Genomic DNA, 19,173 nt, shown 5'->3' on the forward strand with positions numbered 1-19,173 from the left:
ACTACCTTTGTTAAGTGAATCACTGCAGTTAAGTTACTTTGAACAGTCACTAAAAGAACTGTTGTTGTTTATCTGTACAGGATAACATCCCAAAGATTAAATCTGACACAGAAAAGTTCTCAGAAATTTCAAATGAATTATGGAATAGCTCTCCATTTCTTGCAAAAAGCTATTTCAAAACTCCTGCCATTAATATTCTGCTTGTATCAAATGAAAGGGGGGGCATAGGTCTTACCTGACCATATGAACTTGTAGATAAACGAAGAAGGTCCCTGATCAAGTTCTGATGTACTTTTTTATATTCACAGCCTTCAACAGTGAGTGTTCTTAGCTAAAGAAAAAGGAACAAATTAGTTTTTTTTTAAATTTTATAAATGAAAGTTGTAGATACTACAGATTCAAAGGCAGCCCACATACAGTGGTTAAAAAAAAACACCATATATTTACCTCATGCTGTAACATGACTCTGTCAATGAGCAGTGCTCTAATATGCTGTTTCTTGCCTTGAAGCTGCAAATAGGCAAATCAATTATTTACATGTGGAAAAACTATATTCAGTGCTACCTGTGATTTCTTTTTTTAAATTTCATTAACTATGAACATTAATTCCCCCTAGATTCCTTAAAGTCTTAATTGTGTAAATAAATTATTTATAGTAAATACTAACCCTATTCTCCATTGATTTCTTCACCAAGTTAAAACTTTTCCACCGTGAATCAAACTCATGCTTATGTGAACCTTGGAAATGTAAGAGGTCCCCAATGATCTGTAGAACAAGAATTTGAGTTTATGTAGAAAAAGCCATCCATCCAAGTTAACATTTTAGAAATCACACTAGAAATTGCAACTGTACCTTAATGATTAGGAACAAAGACTTAGTATCATCCTCCGAGTTGTCAAGTACAAAGTCTATTACAATAAAGAAAAAATAATTAAACAAAGCAATATAAATTAATTGTTCATAGTTACAACACTCTTGTCATATTGATGGCAAGCTACCAAGGAACAACAATACAATTGCCTACTGTTTTTAGCAGGAAAAAAATAGTCTTCATCCTTCACTCACCACATTAAAAAAATCTAGTTCCCCAATCCAAAAAGGAAAGAGACTCTAGAAAGCTCCATCCATTGTCCCACATTCCACCCTGCCAATTGTGACCTGAGATCTATTTTTAAAAAAAACTACTGAATCTCAAGCCATCACAACCAAACACCCTTCATTCACTTAAACTGAAGAAGAAAGGACTTTGCTTCATATCTGATTTACCATCTGGATTTTTATTGAACTACTATACAAATTCAGTGAAAATGAGAGAACGGAATAACTAAAAGCACACTTACGTAGGAGTTTCCTTGTCACTTTGCAGATTCTTTCCCTGTAATTCTCTTTCGACAAATCTAAACAAGTAAGATCATTCATTATCTACAAAGTTTATAAATTACAATATGTAGCAAGGACATGTCAAAGGAGGCAGAAACATAAAAATAAAAAACAAAGGAATAGTTTTTTTCTCCAGCAAAGCTGTGCAAGTTGTGAAAAAGATTTATATGGACCATACACATATATAATTGCATACTTACCAAATGTATGTACCCATAAGGCTTGTATATAACCCAAAACATCTTTGTTTATTTCTGAGATAAGTTTGAGGGTTGTGTCCAGTATCTTAGCTTGTTCTTATCTCTTTGTCCAGAGGAATGCTACTCTAGTTCCTCCTTCAAGTCCTAGTATTTCTCCAAATTATCATTATCGTTCATCCTGATGTTTCAATCGCTGAGCACTATTAGAACTATCACTACTGCTGTCCTTGCCTATGACCATGAAGTCTGGTTGACTGGCTAGTATCTGCCCGTCTGTTTGGATCAGGAAGTCCCACAGGATTTTAACCTTCTTATTCTCCACAACCTTCTGTGGAATCTTCCATCAGGGTCTAGCCCATATACTTTACATATGTTCCTGTACACAATGCCAGCTACTTGGATGTTCTGTTCAGTATTCTCTTCCTGCCTGCATCTTTCACCTTAGCACTACATGTTGTACTTTCTCTGAGGCCTCTCTGCACAGTCTGCACTTTGGGTCCTGCTTAATATGATAAGACTCCTGCTTCTATGGATCTACTGCTTAGTGCTCGTTTTTGTGCAGCCATGATAATTGCCACAGTATTGTCTTTTAGATCAGCCCTTTTCAGTCACTGGTAGTATTTCCCAATGCATGTCACCTCAGCTATCGGTCAGTGGTACACCCTGTGCACAGTATTATCTTGCCATGGCACTTCCTCTGCTTGATTTTTCTCCCATGTTTGCTGCTGCTGCCTCAGGCATTCTCTCAATAGCTTATCTTTAGGTACCATTTTACTGATATACCCGTAGATGCTCAGTGTTTTGTCCAGGGCAGGGGCTTTGATATTCACAGGACCCTGTCCAACCCCTTCACATTGTAAGGAGCTTCTTCATATTGACAACTTTAATGTCCTTCTTTGGCCAGCTCATATACAGTATATCTTTTCCATATTTTATCTTTAGCTTTTATTGATATTATTGTAATGAATTTGGTTGTTTTGTTGTTAACCGTACAGAGTTATTGAGTCTGGCAGCATACAATATTAAACTCAATGAAATTATTAAATTATTATTATCATTTTTCTATAAGATTCACAGAAAAAAACATAAAATAAGAATTAATAACTTTCTTTCAATAAGAGATCAATGAAGTCATGAATTAAATTTTCTCCAACATTTATGCAATGGCATTAACTTACCATATTCAACACCTGTAAAAAGTTTGATCTCTTCCAATGACACTAGACTTGGAACCCTGCATGATATATAACACATACATATTCTTTAAACAGAACTCTTGATGCAGTGAATTTAATTTCATAAAACAGCAATTACTGTTACAATTCCTAAAGATTAAGAGTTATAATTTTATATCTTTTAATTTCTATTTTTTCTGTTTTGAAGGAAAATGAAGACAAAATTTCAATAATAGTGAAGCTATATAACTTCTTGATTACTATTGTACTTAGGATTGCATTTGTATAAGTGCTAAAAACAAGTGATGTTGTGTGGGCTTTAAAACTATAAGCAGGACTGGACTTGACTAGTATTTGGATGAGAGACCATCCGGGAATTTCAAGGTCACTGGAAAGGATTGAAGAGTTTTAAAAAATCATCTAATTTATGATATGTTTTTATTATGTACAATATCAGATGGATAAACCTTTCTAAGTGAGGCACAAAACAACCTCTGATGTTTTTATCTAGATGATTCCATTTATCATCTTCATAAAAAGCAAATTTTACTTACATGTGAGCCACTTTTTCTCCTTTCAGAGGTGGCAGCATGTTTCCCGATCCAATAAGGCAATTGTGTACTATAGTAAGACACTGCTGAACATCATCTCTGAAAATAAATGTTAAATAGGTGAAATATTTTTCACTTTACTAAAAAGCACTCAAAAGAACTTTGAGACCTGACTTCTACAATAACATTAGAAAATCCTATTAAATAGTCATGCTGAATTATTTTATCTGAAGCAAGCCACCATTTCAAAGGCCAAATCATTAAATAGTCACAGAATGCATTTGCCAGCAATCTATAATTCAACAATCAAACCTATTTGATGGATTGATTGGACGGGGATAATAAACATCTGTCTGCCTATATTATATGCTATCATCCTGAGCATTGTATATATATTTTTCCTGCTTGAGCAGGGAGTTGGACTAGAAGATCTCAAAGGTCCCTTTGCTATTCTGTTAAAACTGACATCTATAAAGATTAAAAAATAATAAAAATTACAATATAAAATTTAAAATATATTATATAAACACTGGGAACATTAGAGAGATACTCCAAAGCCATAGGAGGAAACAATAATAAATCCCTGGAATAGCAAGTTTTAATGGCCTTCCTAAAAAGCAACAGAGTGAGAATAATTTAGATTTCCAGGCAAATGCTCTTCAGCAGAAGGGTAGCAATTCAGAGTTTTATTTCCATGATCCCTGTTGATAACATTAGCTGGGAAAAGGAATATGGAGAGACCATGCACTATCATATCTAATTGGAAAGGCAAAAACAATTGGGAATAGGCACTCCCATATATACTCAGGTTCTGATTGTATGTTCATTTCTGACCTCATCCAATGGCTTCAGTAAATGTCAAATTCAAGTGGAGGAAAGACTGAGTCTTGTGGTGTCATAAAATGGAACATAAGACACAATAAAATGGAACATAAGACACGGTTGTTAAGTAAATCTAGCTTCCCCTTGACTTTGCTTATCAGAAGGTTGCAAAAGGTGATCACATTGCTCCTGATGCTGCTATCGTCATAAATATGAGTCAGGTGCCAAGTGTCTGAATTTTGATGATGTGACCATGGGGATGTTGCAATGGTCATGTGAAAAATAAGTCACTTTTTTTAGTGCCATTGTAACTTCAAATGGTCACTAAATGAACAGGTAATGTGAGGATTACCTGTAATGTGTTTTTCCAGGTTCTATGTTCCACCACATTCCCAAAAAACTTTCCTCAAAAGGGAAGATGGTTGAGGATTGGCCAATAATTATCCACAATTTCTGGGCCAAGAAGTAGTTTTCTGAAAAGGGGCTATAGCACCATGTACTTCAAGTCAGTAGGGATCAACCTGTGTCTCAAGAATATATATAATAGGACCCTGACTCAAATCCTAGCACCTTCCTGGAAGTTTTCACCAACCAGGAATGGCATGGATCTGCAGTTCAACCTCAAAAAGAATCATGTCCACTTCTTCGGAACTCATCCCAGATAACTTTGTAAAACATAGTTTTAGCCATGTCATCAGGTTCAGCAATAGCATAGCATACTGCTTCGCAGTGCTTTACAGCCCTCTCTAAGCGGTTTACAGAGTCAGCATATAGCGCCCAACAATCTGGGTCCTCATTTTGCCACCTCGGAAGGATGGAAGGATGGAAGGATGGAAGGCTGAGTCAACCTTGAGCCTGGTGAGATTCAAACTGCCAAATTGCAGGCAGCCGACTATTGCATTCTAACCACTTCTAACCACAGAAGTAGCCGACTATTGCATTCTAACCACTGTGTCACCACAGCTCAATCCTTCAGATGCCTACAAAAATACTCATAATAACCAAAGAAATATTATTCAACCTCATCTCTTACTGGTTGTAAGTTTCCACTGTAACTTTCATACAGTCACTGAACAAATAACCTTAATCAAAGATTAACTGAATGAAAACTACACTATCTTATACATTAGCTATTATTTATATTATTAAACATATTCCTATGCAACCACAATCAAAGTGAGTCTCAGCAGCTTATACCAAATATGTGTTTTAACTTCTTCTGTTTACATTGTTGTGGCTTTATTGTTAGCCACCTATTATTGAGTAGCATCTACAGTATATCAGAAAGTAAACATAAAAACATGAAATAAAGCAAATCTTTCTGACAAAGTGTTTTTGATATACAGATATTCTAAGTAAATAAATAAACTGATATGCAATGTATCCCTGATTCCTATACTGAGTAAATCTCATTAGTTTATTCAGGAATTTAGTTATATTCATTTACTTAAATTTGAAAAAACAATTTAGTCAGTAATGAATCTGTCTAACCTGGACATTTCAAGACTTCCATCTGAATACCGCTCCAGTTTGTTAATCTCTGGCTGGAGAAAAGTATCCAACAATTCAAAAGAAAAAGCAACTTCTTCAGCTGAAGGAACATGCCACTGAATATCAAGTTTCTGTAGATTACCAGGTTTACCCCAGTCCTGTAAAAATAACACAAGGGTGTACATTTTGCCTTTAGCAAAATTAGAAAATAATTATGTCATAACATTTAACAAGGAATTTTTTCTTATTTCAGATAAAAGGATCTTAAACACTTGACTTGGTAAGAGATGAATTAAAAGAATATATTCAATAAACAGTAACCTATTCAGGTCACCAGTTTTTTTAAAAAAAGTTAAATTTATAGTTGTTGTTTTAACAAACTACATTTCTTTTTCCCAATTTAATTTAGGTCGCAAATGTTATAGTATTAAAAGCAAAACATGATTTTATAAAATCAAACCATGTTTAAGTAAACCTAGAGAAGTTCCAATGATACAATTATACAAAGGATAGAGTTTTATGACAGAGAGACCCACTTTAAAAACCCTCTTCAAATTCATTAAGCAAAAGAAGGCACATGAACTCAGATGGAGTGGGTGGAGAATCATGTGTTAAACACACTGGCTGCATTCCATTCATTGCTTTTGAGGTCAAGACCAGCACTTTCAGTTGTGCTTGGCACCATAATCAGAACAACATAGTGCTCAAGCATGCTACACAAAAGATAGCTATAAATAGCAACTATAAAACTTGATAGATGCTATCATGTACTAATTTCAAGGAGTTTATCCAAAATGATATGCAAATAAAAATCTTAAATTCATGTTTTCTAATCTGTTCTTTTTCTTCTGTAAAAACCTCAATTAGGATTTTATCCTGCCTTGGGCAAACTGTTCCAAAAAACAGAATATGTCCGTTTCTTCAGTTGTCAGTATTCTGAGGATTTCTTTACTTTAATCTCATGATACATTCTGTAAAAATTAGCATATTAATTCTTGCATAACAGTTACATTTGGCAAAATCGATTTTTATGATGTATGAATTATTTGGATTTTTAAAATTGTATTTTCTGATGGCATCTACTGAATTCCTACCATTGAAAACAGTTTCTGTCAGTGTACGTTCATCCCTGCCATGCCTATAATCAGATTACTACTTGATCATTTGCTACTTTAAGATAGAAATAAATATAAGCAAGAAGGTATGGAAAATATGTTACTTGTTTTCAAGAGATAAAGTGAAACTCAGTTTTCAAGTTCCTTTCTAAGCAGTCTGAAATATCACTACAATTATTCAGTTATATCTTGCTGCTTAGCATTGTCATTATCTGCACATGTAGGGAAATATGGACTTAATTCATGTGGGCCTATGTTGAGATTCTAGGCTGATCCTTCCCTCTTTTAACTCTGCCCTCAGGTTCTGCTACTCCTTCCTCTACAATTACTTTTTATTACATACTTAATATCATCTTGCTTTTTAGTATTTTATATTTTAAATTATAAAAATATAATATGTATTACACATATCTTTAGCACTGTATTCTTTAATTGTATTTGTGTACCTGTAGCTATACAGCAAGCTGACTAAGGCCATTCAACATGCTACAGAATTAACAGATTTACTATATAGACTAATTTATCTTGTAATATGTTAAAATATCTTTAAAAATAAAATGGAAAAAATACTACCTAGTATATGAAACAAGAAATATCTCAATTTTATTATTTAGTAGAATAGGAAATGTTACATAGACCTAATGATTTCCTGTTACTTTAAGCTAGCCTGCAGTTGTTTAACTACTAACTACTAATACTGTATTAACTACAATATGTTTAACTTTGGTTTTCATGACCCATCCCTTCAAGATGGTATGTGCTAGCATCCAAATAAAAAAAAAATACACTGATGATAAAATTGACATTACATATTTTTAGTCTTGTAGCATCTTTCACTTACACTTTCCATAGTTATTGAGCTGGAAAAGCCTTCAAGGAAATGCAACAGAGTAATTGTTCATTGCTTTTATTTTTTAAAATGCAGTCAAATTCTCTAGTCCTAAGAAAGTTAAAATCCTTGCCTTGATAGGAAAGTATTCAGAAACAGGCTTGTCAAAACCACCTGGCACACTGCAGTATTCTGTGGGGTAGATAAGTGTAGTAGAACGAAGAAGATGGTGCAGTAGGTTACAAGACAGAATGTAACCCTGCTTACAGGTTAAATGGAGGGTTCGTTGCAGAATCTTCAAAAGCTGCTCCCTGTATGGCAGCAACCTCTTCCCATCCACACGAGTGATCTAGCAAAATTCAAAGTATCAGAAATAAACACAACAGAATTTACGTGAATGTATAGTTCAGAAGAGACATTTGATCTATTTTTTGAAATTAGGATAGCTCTGAAAAAGTAACTTTACGACCACTCCTCACACTTACGACTGTTGCAGCCTCCCTGCATTCATGTGATCAGAATTTGGGCATATCAAAACCAGCAGCATTTATGGCCATTGCAACATCCAGGAGGCACTCCACCATCATTTGCCAGCTTCACAGCTGGCTCGCAACCACAAAGTAAATGGAGAAGCCAGTAGTAAATTAATAAGTCATGATCATATGATGTTTAACAACAGCAACACTTAGTGACAGAGTTAACAATCCATCTGTGGTTGCTAAATGAGGACTACCAGAACAGCAAACAAGTGACACACATTTCTAAAAGAAACATGTCATTACTGATTGAAGGAAACAAAATGTAAAATAAAAGGCTTTCTATAAAAGCCTAAACACAGACGTTCTAAATTTTCTCAATATCTTGCAATACTGAAAGCTCTGTTGAATATTAGGAGCTAGGAAGGGAGGGTTAGGAAATCCTAATGCCCAAGGTCAACTTATTAAATCTAATCAACCAAAGAGAAAGAAAAATAAGGCGACACCTGAGGAAACCAGTGTATAAATAGCCAATAAGTGAGAAATATAGCTTAAGTTTGAAGAATGGAAAGGGGTGTATAGCAGAAACAGAGCATCAGGGAACAGCCCATATTAATAAGAATAATGGTGTTAGGAAGACTCAAAATATGCTCAATCTGGCACTGAATGCCGAAAATAATGAAAGCTGTTCTTTGAATATGTGCAGAACAAAGGAAAGTCAAGGAAGCAGAATTCACTGGTCCCAGAAGATAGCGTGATAATAGGGAAATGGCTGAAGTATTCTAACCGGTCAGATACCAAACTATTGGGGGGGGGGGGAATCTGAAGAGAAATGACGATCAAAATGAAGAGTGTAAAGAAAATCAGCACTGATGATGAAGGACTTGAAGGCCGAATCTCATGAAAAACAGTTAAAGAAACTGTGTTTATCCAAATAAGAGAGGGAGATGAGCAGGGGTGGGATTCTACCAGTTCAGATCCATTCGGGCGAACCAGTAGTTCCGGTGAACATTTGGCCCCGCCCACCCTCCCCTGCTCTTTTCTGTGCTTTATTTTGTTGTTTTAGAGCACAGCTGATTTGCGCAGCAGTGTGGTTTGCCATGCCTCAGCTGTTTTATTCACAGGGGCTGCAGTAGAAGGTAAATATTAGAGCTTAAAATGGGCTTTTTTAAACACAGAGTGTGTGCTTAAAAAACACCGGTTGAAACACATCCACTGGAGATGAAAATACTCTTCCAATACTTGGACTATTTTCAGGGAAGAGGATATGGATTTATTTTCCATAACTCCTAAATGCAGGACAAAAATGAAAAATAGACTTTAGGAAAATGGAAATAGAAAGAGAAATTACCTCAACGCTAGAGCTATTAAGCAGTGGCATAGTATGTCTCTTAAAGTCATGGGTACTTTATCATTGGAGATTTTCAAGCAAAGATTGGACATTTGTCTTGGATGATATCAGGATTCATGTCCTGGAAAGGATTGGACTTGAAGAACTCTAAGCTCCATTCCAACACTATGTTTCTATGAATTAATTCCCAAGTAGGGAATACTTGAAAAGAAGCACTACTATTTTTCACTAATAGTTTTAGAATTTCAAGCTATTATATTTCCTCTCTCAAATCAGATTTAAAACTCACTGTTCTTCTCTATAGGAGCTTTGTAGGTGATATAATGATTCAATCTAGTATACACATTTAGTTAATGGGCCTTAAGTATGTTTCTCATAAGGAAATTCTGTTTGTTATTTCATAAACATGAACCAAATATATTGAAAATTAAAGCTAGAATTTCTTATAAATACCTCTGATAAAAGTTGAAGATTCCAGAGGAGTTCTTTATCTAACTCTTCATCATGTAATACATCATCATCTAAATATGAAATACATTATACCTCAATGTTACTATGATGCAGCATGTGTAGGTAATAACATATTCACAGTTCTGAAGATTCTTGTTTAGGTTACTCATGATACAAGGTTTGCTATATGTTTTTATGATTCAACTAGAAAATACAAAAACAATATAAATATATAAAGACATATGTTCATATGATTCTTCTGTTATAGGATGACAAATATATAAAATACCTGTTTTAATTGTTTCTTATACCGACAGTATATCTACATTATTTACACTCATTTTCTGGATAAAAATTAAATTAAGTTACCTCCACAAAGTAGTCTTACTTTGTTGTCTTACATAATTGGCTGCCTGATAATTCTATGAGAAGTTTCAATCATGTCATCATTCAGAAGATATGTTACAATGTTTTCCTTCCCAAATTAGCATATTCCCAAAAAACAAGTTAAATATTCTTCAGTACCTAAGCCCCCTTGTCTACCTTCAATTGTTTCCAATTTTGATTTCTGAGAAATATTATTATTTAAGCAAAGGACATACAAGGAGCTTAGGTGAGAAACATGATTGCTTATACAAGTTTGCAGATATCTTTGTGCCATTCACACAAACAGATTAGCCTTTCAAATTCATATGTGAAGTGAACATTTTGCAATTGTTATAAGTAATAAACATGTGAATAGCTTATTATTGTATAGTGCACATTATCTTCCCAATAATGTATATAGATATATTTCAGTCCCTTGGATGGATCTTAGGATGTCTCCTGTTCTTTTCCAACATGTGTCATGACAGAGAAGAAAATTTTAAATCTGAAAATAATGGCTATTTTACCCATTAATTTCTTGCAGTAAATGATTCCAATTGTGAAGAAAAAGTAAACTGTTTAAGGCAAAAACAGTACAACAGCCAGGGTTCCCTCATATAAATACACTGCTTCAAGTGTCTACTAAAGGAAACCTATCTATGATTGTTGCAAAATCAGCATTCAGCACTTAAACATAATCTCTAACATTCTGTTGAATATTAGAGACATAGATGCACTTTGTGCCTTCAGTTAGTGTACCTTGTCTGTTCTACTGATGTATTACATTAATGTAATATAGCGGTGAAAATTGGATTAGGGAGACTGAATCATTGAATTAATAATCGAATGATCCTATGCCATGATCTTCTCTTACCCTAACCCATAAAAGTTATTATGGTATAGTAGGTAGCATGGTGAAATAGGACCAGGTTCAAATACATATTGAGTAATGGAAGTTGATAGTTTCCAACTAGTCTCCATCTCTTGAGAATAAAATTACTGTATAGTATATATATCAGAATATTGTATATACTGTCTCTAGGTGTTGGAAGAATATGCTTAGAATGCTAGAAATTATTTCCAGTTCTAGACATTTTCTTCAAAAAAATTCTGGACATTTGGTAGAATAGCTGGATAGGTAAATTCTAGAATTTCTCAAAATATTCCTTCTCCAGAGCAGAACTTTGTACACATAACTACAAATAAAGTTCAAATTTTCAACACACAATATACACCGACATATATAAACAAGTTATGTTAGACCATTGAAACTTACTGAGAGTGAGATGTGTTATAACACTGCAGCAATGGGGTACAAAAAGCTTCAAAGACTTCTCTGGACAGCACTGAAATATCAGACAGAACCAAATGTTACATTAAGATATTTTGACAAAATAATGAGCATTCCACAGCAAAGATACAAAACATATATTTTCTACTGAATGGCCTTGATTCTGCAAAGGAAAAAACACTAAGAACTAGATAAGGAATATTCTATCTAAGGCCTGTGTGGCAGAGGGAGAGGTCTGATCAAGTGGCAAAACATTCTAGTGTCAACAAAACAGAGAAGTTATTGTTAGATCTTAACTGAGAATAATAATAAAGTCTTACTTTCACTGCAGCTCGGCACATATCAGCCACCATTCGACCAGCCACTCTTGTCTCAAAAATATTTGAGACAGCAAAATTGAAAACCTTATCCAAGGCAACCTATACAAAAACAAAAAGAAAGAAAATGTATGAATGACCAAACCAGAAATATTGTGCCATAGGCAAATTATGAATCTTGATTTAAAGGATATAAATTATGAATTAAACCAGGATTCATCAATTCCTGAGAATTACATTGTTCCCATTTTAGTTTTATGCATGGTTATCGCAAGGAAAACATGTTGAAAAAGACAGCATTGAAACATTTTTGAACTAGTGACAGGTAAACTTTTTGGGCATGAATTCTATGAGTCATACTTAAGGAATCAGGAAGTACCATTCTGAGACACAGGCAACTCTATGCAGAGAATCATTGTGAGGATGAGCTTGAGGGACAAGTTGAGATGGCTACTATTGTACTGTCGTCTCTGTTGCACATGGACATAATGGTGTCCATGCCGTAACTGCTGAATCGCACCACTGGATTGATGATAGATTTTGTCATGAAAAAGAAGGACTTCAACCTCCATCTTTACTGGAGGAGTCACCAAGTCCAGGTTATAATGGGTCTAGTAGACTACAAGGCCATGTGGTAACTCTTGTTTTTCTCTTGGAACAATTGTTATATGATCTGCGGATAAGGGACATTAGCACCAGTCCCTTGTCATAATCAAATCTTTCATGACCCTAATCAATCTTTAGAATAAGGAGAATAAGGAGGTGGCTTCAACTCTTCGTCATGATGGTACCTTGGTGGCTTCTTCTTATCTGGTGATTAGAAGGTACTCTTTAATATATTGAAACAGCAAAAAATCCACCTGGAACAATGCTGGCAATGAAGTGTAAATATGACCATACAATACCAATACTATTCTACATTTATCTGTGGATAGTCAACTTTATTTAAGGTGTCCTTGTAGGGAAGAATGAGGCGGAACCATCAATTATGATGTTACTAACATAAATTTTCAAAGCATCTGAGGGATAAAATCATTCATATTTATTTAGAATTGAACGCTGGGTACAGGCTGGGGAAATCCGAAAGAAATCACAGAGACTTCTGAGGTTATCCATGTTCAACCTGATTCTGCTAAGTCCTTCAACAGCTTTTGATACCATTCATCATGATATCCTGAATGATTTGCAAGGATTATATGTACATTGGCAAGAATTGATATTAATTGGAGTTGTACATAAGCTCATCTAGAAACCAAGATATAATCAAACAATAGCTATATCACTTATATATTATATAAGTGAAGACTTATATATTGCTTCATAGTGCTTTACAGTCCTCTCTAAACAGTTTACAGAATCAGCATATTGCCCTCAACAGTCTTGAGTCTTCATTTTACTGATCTTGGAAGGATGGAAGGCTTGAGCCATTTAGAATTGAACTCCTGGAATAGTGAGTTAGCCTGCAGTACTGCATTCTAACCACTGGGCCACCATGGTTCCAATCTAGTTTGTGGCCTATGAATCAACCAGGTGTGCGGCAACAGTTTAAAGGAATTTACTATGCATCTATTTTCCTAGATTCAGGCTGAATCTGTCCTATTCTTCACATTCAACTTTCAAAATATTATGCAGCACATTAGAAGAAGAAAGAAGAAAAAGGATTGGCTTTGAATTGTGTTCTTTTCTATGGCAGAACATAGACATCAGTTCCATTTTAATCAGCTGTGTACAGAGGAACAAAAATACTGTATGTCAAACTAAAAAAATACCTGGAGAAATAGAGATAAATATATTTTACTACTAAACTTTGCCAACTTGTAATCTACCTTGAGAAGCAACAATTAAACTTGATACAGATAGTCCTTGGTGAACAGTAATAATTGAAATTGTCTGTCATGTGGTCTTACACTGTGATGTCATGTCATGACTTATGATAGCAGTTCCAGAAGCCATCATTAAGTGAATTCTGCAAAGTATGTGTGTGTGTAGCCAGTCAGTCTGTCATCAGTCAGTCAGTCAGTCAGTCAGTCAGTCTGTCTGTCTGTCTGTCTGTCTGTCTGTCTGTCTGTCTGTCTGTCTATCTATCTATCTATCTATCTATCTATCCATATCTATCTATCTATCTATCTATCATCCATCTATCTATCTATCTATCTATCTACCACTGCCGGCCTCCAACAAGCATAGAATTGAGGAAGCCAGCAGGAAGACACAATTGATTACACACACACACATACACACATGATCAATGACATTTTCTTATCCTATTTATAACTGGGCTGCAATGTCAAAACACTAGTGATGATTTAACTGGTTGAATGTTCTCCCCCGCCTCCCAAAAAAGTAAAACCCTGCATATACAATGAAAGCATAGCAGAAGAAAAGTTCTACCATTGTCCAGATATAGAGTTTCTATTACAAAAGTCAATGGTCTAGTACTGATTGCAAAAAACAACTGCTTAGACCTAAAAATCTATGTCTATAGCTTCTGCAGGAGATTTTAGCCTTAGTATCAAGTCAGCTATGTTATTTTCCAACTCAGTTCTAAATCTGGGACAACCTTCACAGACTCTGATGTGGCATGTCATTTTAAACAAAACTAAAGGCAAAAAGTCCTTTGTTCTGACTTTGGTAACTATTCAGATACAGTCATATATCTTCTTGGCAAAAAAAAAAAGTAAATTGTTTGCAACTGCCTTCTTCCAGGATTTTTTTTCCTTCCCAGTCTTAGCCTACAGATCTCCTGGCACTCTCCCATCCAAATATTAATCTTACTAAACTTTTCAAGTTCAATGTTGGCTTAGCGACATTTTAAAACAAAATAAAATAAAGAAGTCTTTTAGGCATTACCAAGTCTTTGGGTGTAACAACTTCTTTGAATCCCAGATCAATATATTTATTTTCACTGTGCAATGTTTTTTTACACCATGAATGTAGCTTAAATTATATTTCTTTGGTCAAACTCCAAACAAACATGATTAAAATTTAAAGAGTTTCAGAAGCTTTGGGTTTATGAAAATTAAGATAGAAAGCGCTCCCTTTGATGAAAAATACCTTAAATATGTCTTTTGAGCACTGTGTGAGGATTGTGTTGTATGTAGAAGATAGTCCTAGTTCCACTAAGCTCTCTAAATGAGTCATCTTTTCAGTTTCAGTCTCCTCTCTTGTTTGCTCCAATGTGCTGCTTTCTATGAGTCCAAAACATCTATACAGAAAAACAACGGTCAAGTAACATAATTAATAAAACAAGAAACCACTACTATTTTTGTTGTTGTTTGTATGGGCTGAAGTAGAATATTATTTTTAATAGTATGCTATAAAATCTGCATGTTCCCTCAATCATTTCTGGCAACAAACTCCAGAAGACCAGAAATAAATTCTTTTTTTTTCTTTACCAACTCATAAGCATAGGGACTTGCAGTCTAATAAAAAAAGTTTGTGAGCTATTTATTTAATATTTATTATCTTTATTATCTTTTTTTAATTTCATAGATTGACAATTAGTGTTTCAAGTGATTTTCAACCCACCCACCCCCAAAAGAATTCAAGAAAGCAAAACAAATTAGTCAAACTATAAAACTGTAAAATGAGAGGAGATAAATTACTGCACTCTTTAGACGTTTAAGTATCTTAAGTGGCTTTTTATATCATAAAGGTGAGAGAGAGGAAAATTAATTGTATTTGGCCATTACAAAAAAAAAGCAGACACATGACTATATCGAGATGCCCTATTCAAAAATTCTGTTGCCTATAAACTTTGTTGAAAAAGTATCAGTTAAACTACTTAACCAGCTTTGTCAATTTTTGACTCTTAAATTTCCCCCCTCAGAATAGCTTTCAAACTAGAAATGTAGATTAGTATGAACCACAAAACTGCAGTGTGTAAACCATTACAAAGGGCTGTCACATAACCAGCATGCTCTGCTTCCCATTACTACTTGCCTGTCCATAAACTGCAGTACAAAATCTTCAAATTCAGCAGTAGCAGAGCACAGTTCTCTCTCCACCTACAGTTTCAAAATACAAGAAAAGTTTTTTTCTACTGCATGTAAATCATGATGTAATTTCCAAATTTTATTTAGTTCTTTACACAATTCTTGCATTATTCAAAACATAAAATCTCAGTTTCTGTAAATATTCAAAATACCAATGTCAAAATCAAGGGAACATAAATAAAAACAAAACAAATTTTGTTAGTAAATTTAGACCAATAGTTTGTTTATTTTTAAACTGAAAACCTTAATTTTATAGTTACAAAGTACAAGCAGCAAAAAATATGTTTTGATATTATTTTACATTCTATATACTCTTATCTGTACTTGAACATTTTCACAAGCAGTTTAATTTAGGAAATAACTTTTAAAACTGATACCTCTGTGAGATCATTTCTCTCTTGTAGTACTGATGAACAATCCACTAAAGGCACGAGAGTAGAAAATGTTGCAATGAACTGGAATGTGATCTAATAAAGTATGCAAACAAGTTTCAGTGTAGTAAGTATACACTTTAATATAAAAAGGAACGTAAATCACTTCAAATATCTGAAACATTGTATGACAAAACTCTATGGAGAAGGAAAACTGATATTCCCACATCTCAGGTACCCAGATTACACCTAGTGAAAAATTAAACTGTGTTTAGGTTCTTCTATTCATATTTCCATATACACTAAAGCAGAGGTTGCCAGCCTTTTTCGGTGAACAGAATTTTGAAAAAAATCAATGCGTTCACTACTTGACAGCTGTTGGAAAAAGAGATTCCCATTCATAAAACAGTTGTCATGACAGGCATAGCTTGTTATAAATATACATTTTCCAGAAGGCAAATTGGCAATGTTTTTTTAAGACCTAACAACCACAAATGTAGGGCAAAGGTGATGTCTAAACAATTCTGAACCTATGGTTTTATGTTCCGTTGTTTATTCCTATCTATAGGCAAACTGACCTGGGAACTGAATGCAAAACAAGAGAGGATTTGTATTCTTAACTACTAACCATGAATCCATCTTAACAAAGCTTACATCCAATGAATGGCTCACCAGGCAAAAGACTTCATAGCTAAACATGCTAACACTGAAAAGCAAAACACATTCACAGCATGGGGAGGGCTGTGGGGGGCTTCCCTACAATCCCTACAAGTCACTAGAGTCTCACACAAATGTTTGCCATCATCTGCCCTAAATTCCCAGTAAATTCCGTATTCTTGTCACCTAACTACCGTATTTGCCGGCGTATAAGACGACTTTTTTGCCCTGAAAAACATGCCTCCAAGTGGGGGGTCGTCTTATACGCCGGGAGGACCCGACTCCCACTTCGAGCTTGAGTTGCAGCCGGGAGGGAGGCTGGGGCGGTGTGTGTGTGTGTGTGTGTGTGTGTGGCGGGTGTCACTCGCCACGCGCTGCAACCTTTCCCCTCTTCCTTCCTTAGCGGTGTGGGGAGGAGAGGATTCAAGATCCTCACGTGCGGCGTACTTTTCTTTTTTTTTTTCTTTTTGCACGCAGGTTTTGCATGCGGGCGGCTGTAGGTTAAGGATGGGGAGCCCCGGGTGGGTTATCAGGTTTTACGGTGCTTCCAACATGTGCGAACGGTGGGAGAGCGGAGAAGAGAGCGAGCGAGCGCCCGCTGTGAAATCCTGCCGTCAAAGCAACACTGGGGGAGGCAGGGTATAAATTTACCAGGTTAATGTAGCAATGGTGATTAATGCCCAGAACATTGTTTGCGGGTATTGGGGTGTGTGTGTGTGTGTGTGGTGGTGGTGAGGAGAGGTTGTCCTTTGAATGCGGAAAAGTAGGTGTGACCTTGTGTAGGAAAATAAAGAGATCCTTTTAGCGTGTTTGGCTTCTTTGCCTCCCCTTGTTCGTTTTGACGTGGAGATAATGGCCTTCGGCGGGAGGGAAGAAAACGGTAGCTGGATCATTTCAAATTTCACTTACTCTCCTGCCTCACTTCAATATGTCTGAGCGACTCCAGATACTGGAAGACTTTTTGAATGAAAGTGTTACCTCCATATATTTTTTAAAGAGGGCCACTTGGGGGAAAAAAAAGATTCTAAGGAATTCCTTGTTTCTTGATTAAAGAGAAGGCATTGAATATACTGTTCCTTGGCAGCCTTTTCAGTGTCCGGGTTTTTGGTGTGTGTGTGTGGAGAGAGAGAGAGAGAGAGAGAGAGAGAGAGATCAGCTGTATTGAGAAGAGAACGTTTCCTGTGTTCTCATTTTATTTACAACATATTTTACGCTTAATGGTAAGCAATGAAAAATATTTTTAAAACTCATTTCTAAACTCCATAGCTATTGGCATATTCTTGGTTCAAAATTGGATTAGCTCATTTCAAAATTGTCCAAAGCAGAAAAGTGCGTCAAAAAAAAAAAAAAAAAGTGCAAAAGTGGAAGGTGTGTGGAAGAGGGGTAGTCTTATACGGCGAGTATATAACAAACTCTATATTTTGAGTGGAAATGTTGGGGGTCGTCTTATACGCCCAGTCGTCTTATACGCCCGGCAAATACGGTATTTTCTTTTATTCTGGCAGCTGGGTGTACATAAAAATGCTGAATTTTTAGCCATGCAACATGTTTAATTATATTGAAATGGGGGGTTTACTGTAAAATAAAAATTATACTTTACTTTGCAGCAGGTCATAGTTTAAAAATGATTTAAAAATGATTTTTAAGATCAGGGATAGCAGAGAATCCTGATGGTGCTAAGGGAGATGTAAATTATGCTGAGGAATCAACTGTGATTTAGCAGAAAGCACATAAACTGGAAAAGACTGCAATTAGCTTATGCCTTATTTGCTCCTCCTGTTGTATGCTCTACCCCTGCAAATGAAAAGAGGAAGAAATAAAGGCAGCCAAATAGATGCTCAAAAAAAAGCAGTAAGGAAAAGGGTAAAATACGAAAGAAAGAAATCCATGGAAAACTGTAGTCATCTCTTAGGTGACATAAGAGATCTAACTGCAACATAACACAATGTAACAATGTGAAATTATTACACTCACCATGCATTTGCTAAAATCGTTTGGATCCACACCAGGCAATGCTCTCATCAACAGAGGCAACATATGTGTTGGACCTTCAGGAAATGACTTGCCCCCAGATACCAGGCTACGAGCTACACCAATTACACAACTTAATGTAGCTGTCAGCTGATGAGGTTCTGTTAATGTCTCTAGTGCGGGATATGTTCTGTGGACAAAAAAAACCCAAGCAAAATATTTTATCAGTTCGAATATTTTACTTACAAGTGCTTATAAGTTCACAGCCAGACATGGGCTATGTTCAGGCCACTCCAAACAATTTTTCTAGCTTTTCCAGTTTTGATATTACATTACTCTTCTTGCAGAAATTCTAACTAGTACT

The 19,173-nt window shown here is 35.3% G+C and overlaps 1 protein-coding gene across 3 annotated transcripts in view; it reads right to left on the reverse strand.

Moving 5' to 3' along the window:
• The window catches only part of PSME4 (proteasome activator subunit 4), a 90,706-nt gene that overhangs the window by 35,707 nt on the left and 35,826 nt on the right, over positions 1–19,173 (reverse strand). For all 3 annotated transcript variants that reach the window (XM_087960871.1, XM_026676701.2, XM_026676700.2), the window contains 16 exons: positions 18,813–18,999; positions 16,188–16,277; positions 15,758–15,822; positions 14,870–15,020; positions 11,819–11,917; positions 11,484–11,553; positions 9,845–9,912; positions 7,698–7,913; positions 5,621–5,778; positions 3,311–3,406; positions 2,760–2,815; positions 1,342–1,398; positions 854–909; positions 668–766; positions 448–510; positions 236–331 (listed from right to left, as the gene is read on the reverse strand). In XM_087960871.1, the coding sequence (XP_087816997.1) occupies positions 236–331; positions 448–510; positions 668–766; positions 854–909; positions 1,342–1,398; positions 2,760–2,815; positions 3,311–3,406; positions 5,621–5,778; positions 7,698–7,913; positions 9,845–9,912; positions 11,484–11,553; positions 11,819–11,917; positions 14,870–15,020; positions 15,758–15,822; positions 16,188–16,277; positions 18,813–18,999 (1,627 nt within the window). The remainder of the gene's footprint in view (positions 1–235; positions 332–447; positions 511–667; positions 767–853; positions 910–1,341; positions 1,399–2,759; positions 2,816–3,310; positions 3,407–5,620; positions 5,779–7,697; positions 7,914–9,844; positions 9,913–11,483; positions 11,554–11,818; positions 11,918–14,869; positions 15,021–15,757; positions 15,823–16,187; positions 16,278–18,812; positions 19,000–19,173) is intronic.

The sequence above is a fragment of the Notechis scutatus genome, chromosome 1 (assembly GCF_049901735.1).
Source record: "Notechis scutatus isolate UNSWTSFEM ecotype Mainland chromosome 1, rNotScu1.2, whole genome shotgun sequence".
NCBI lineage: Eukaryota > Metazoa > Chordata > Lepidosauria > Squamata > Elapidae > Notechis > Notechis scutatus.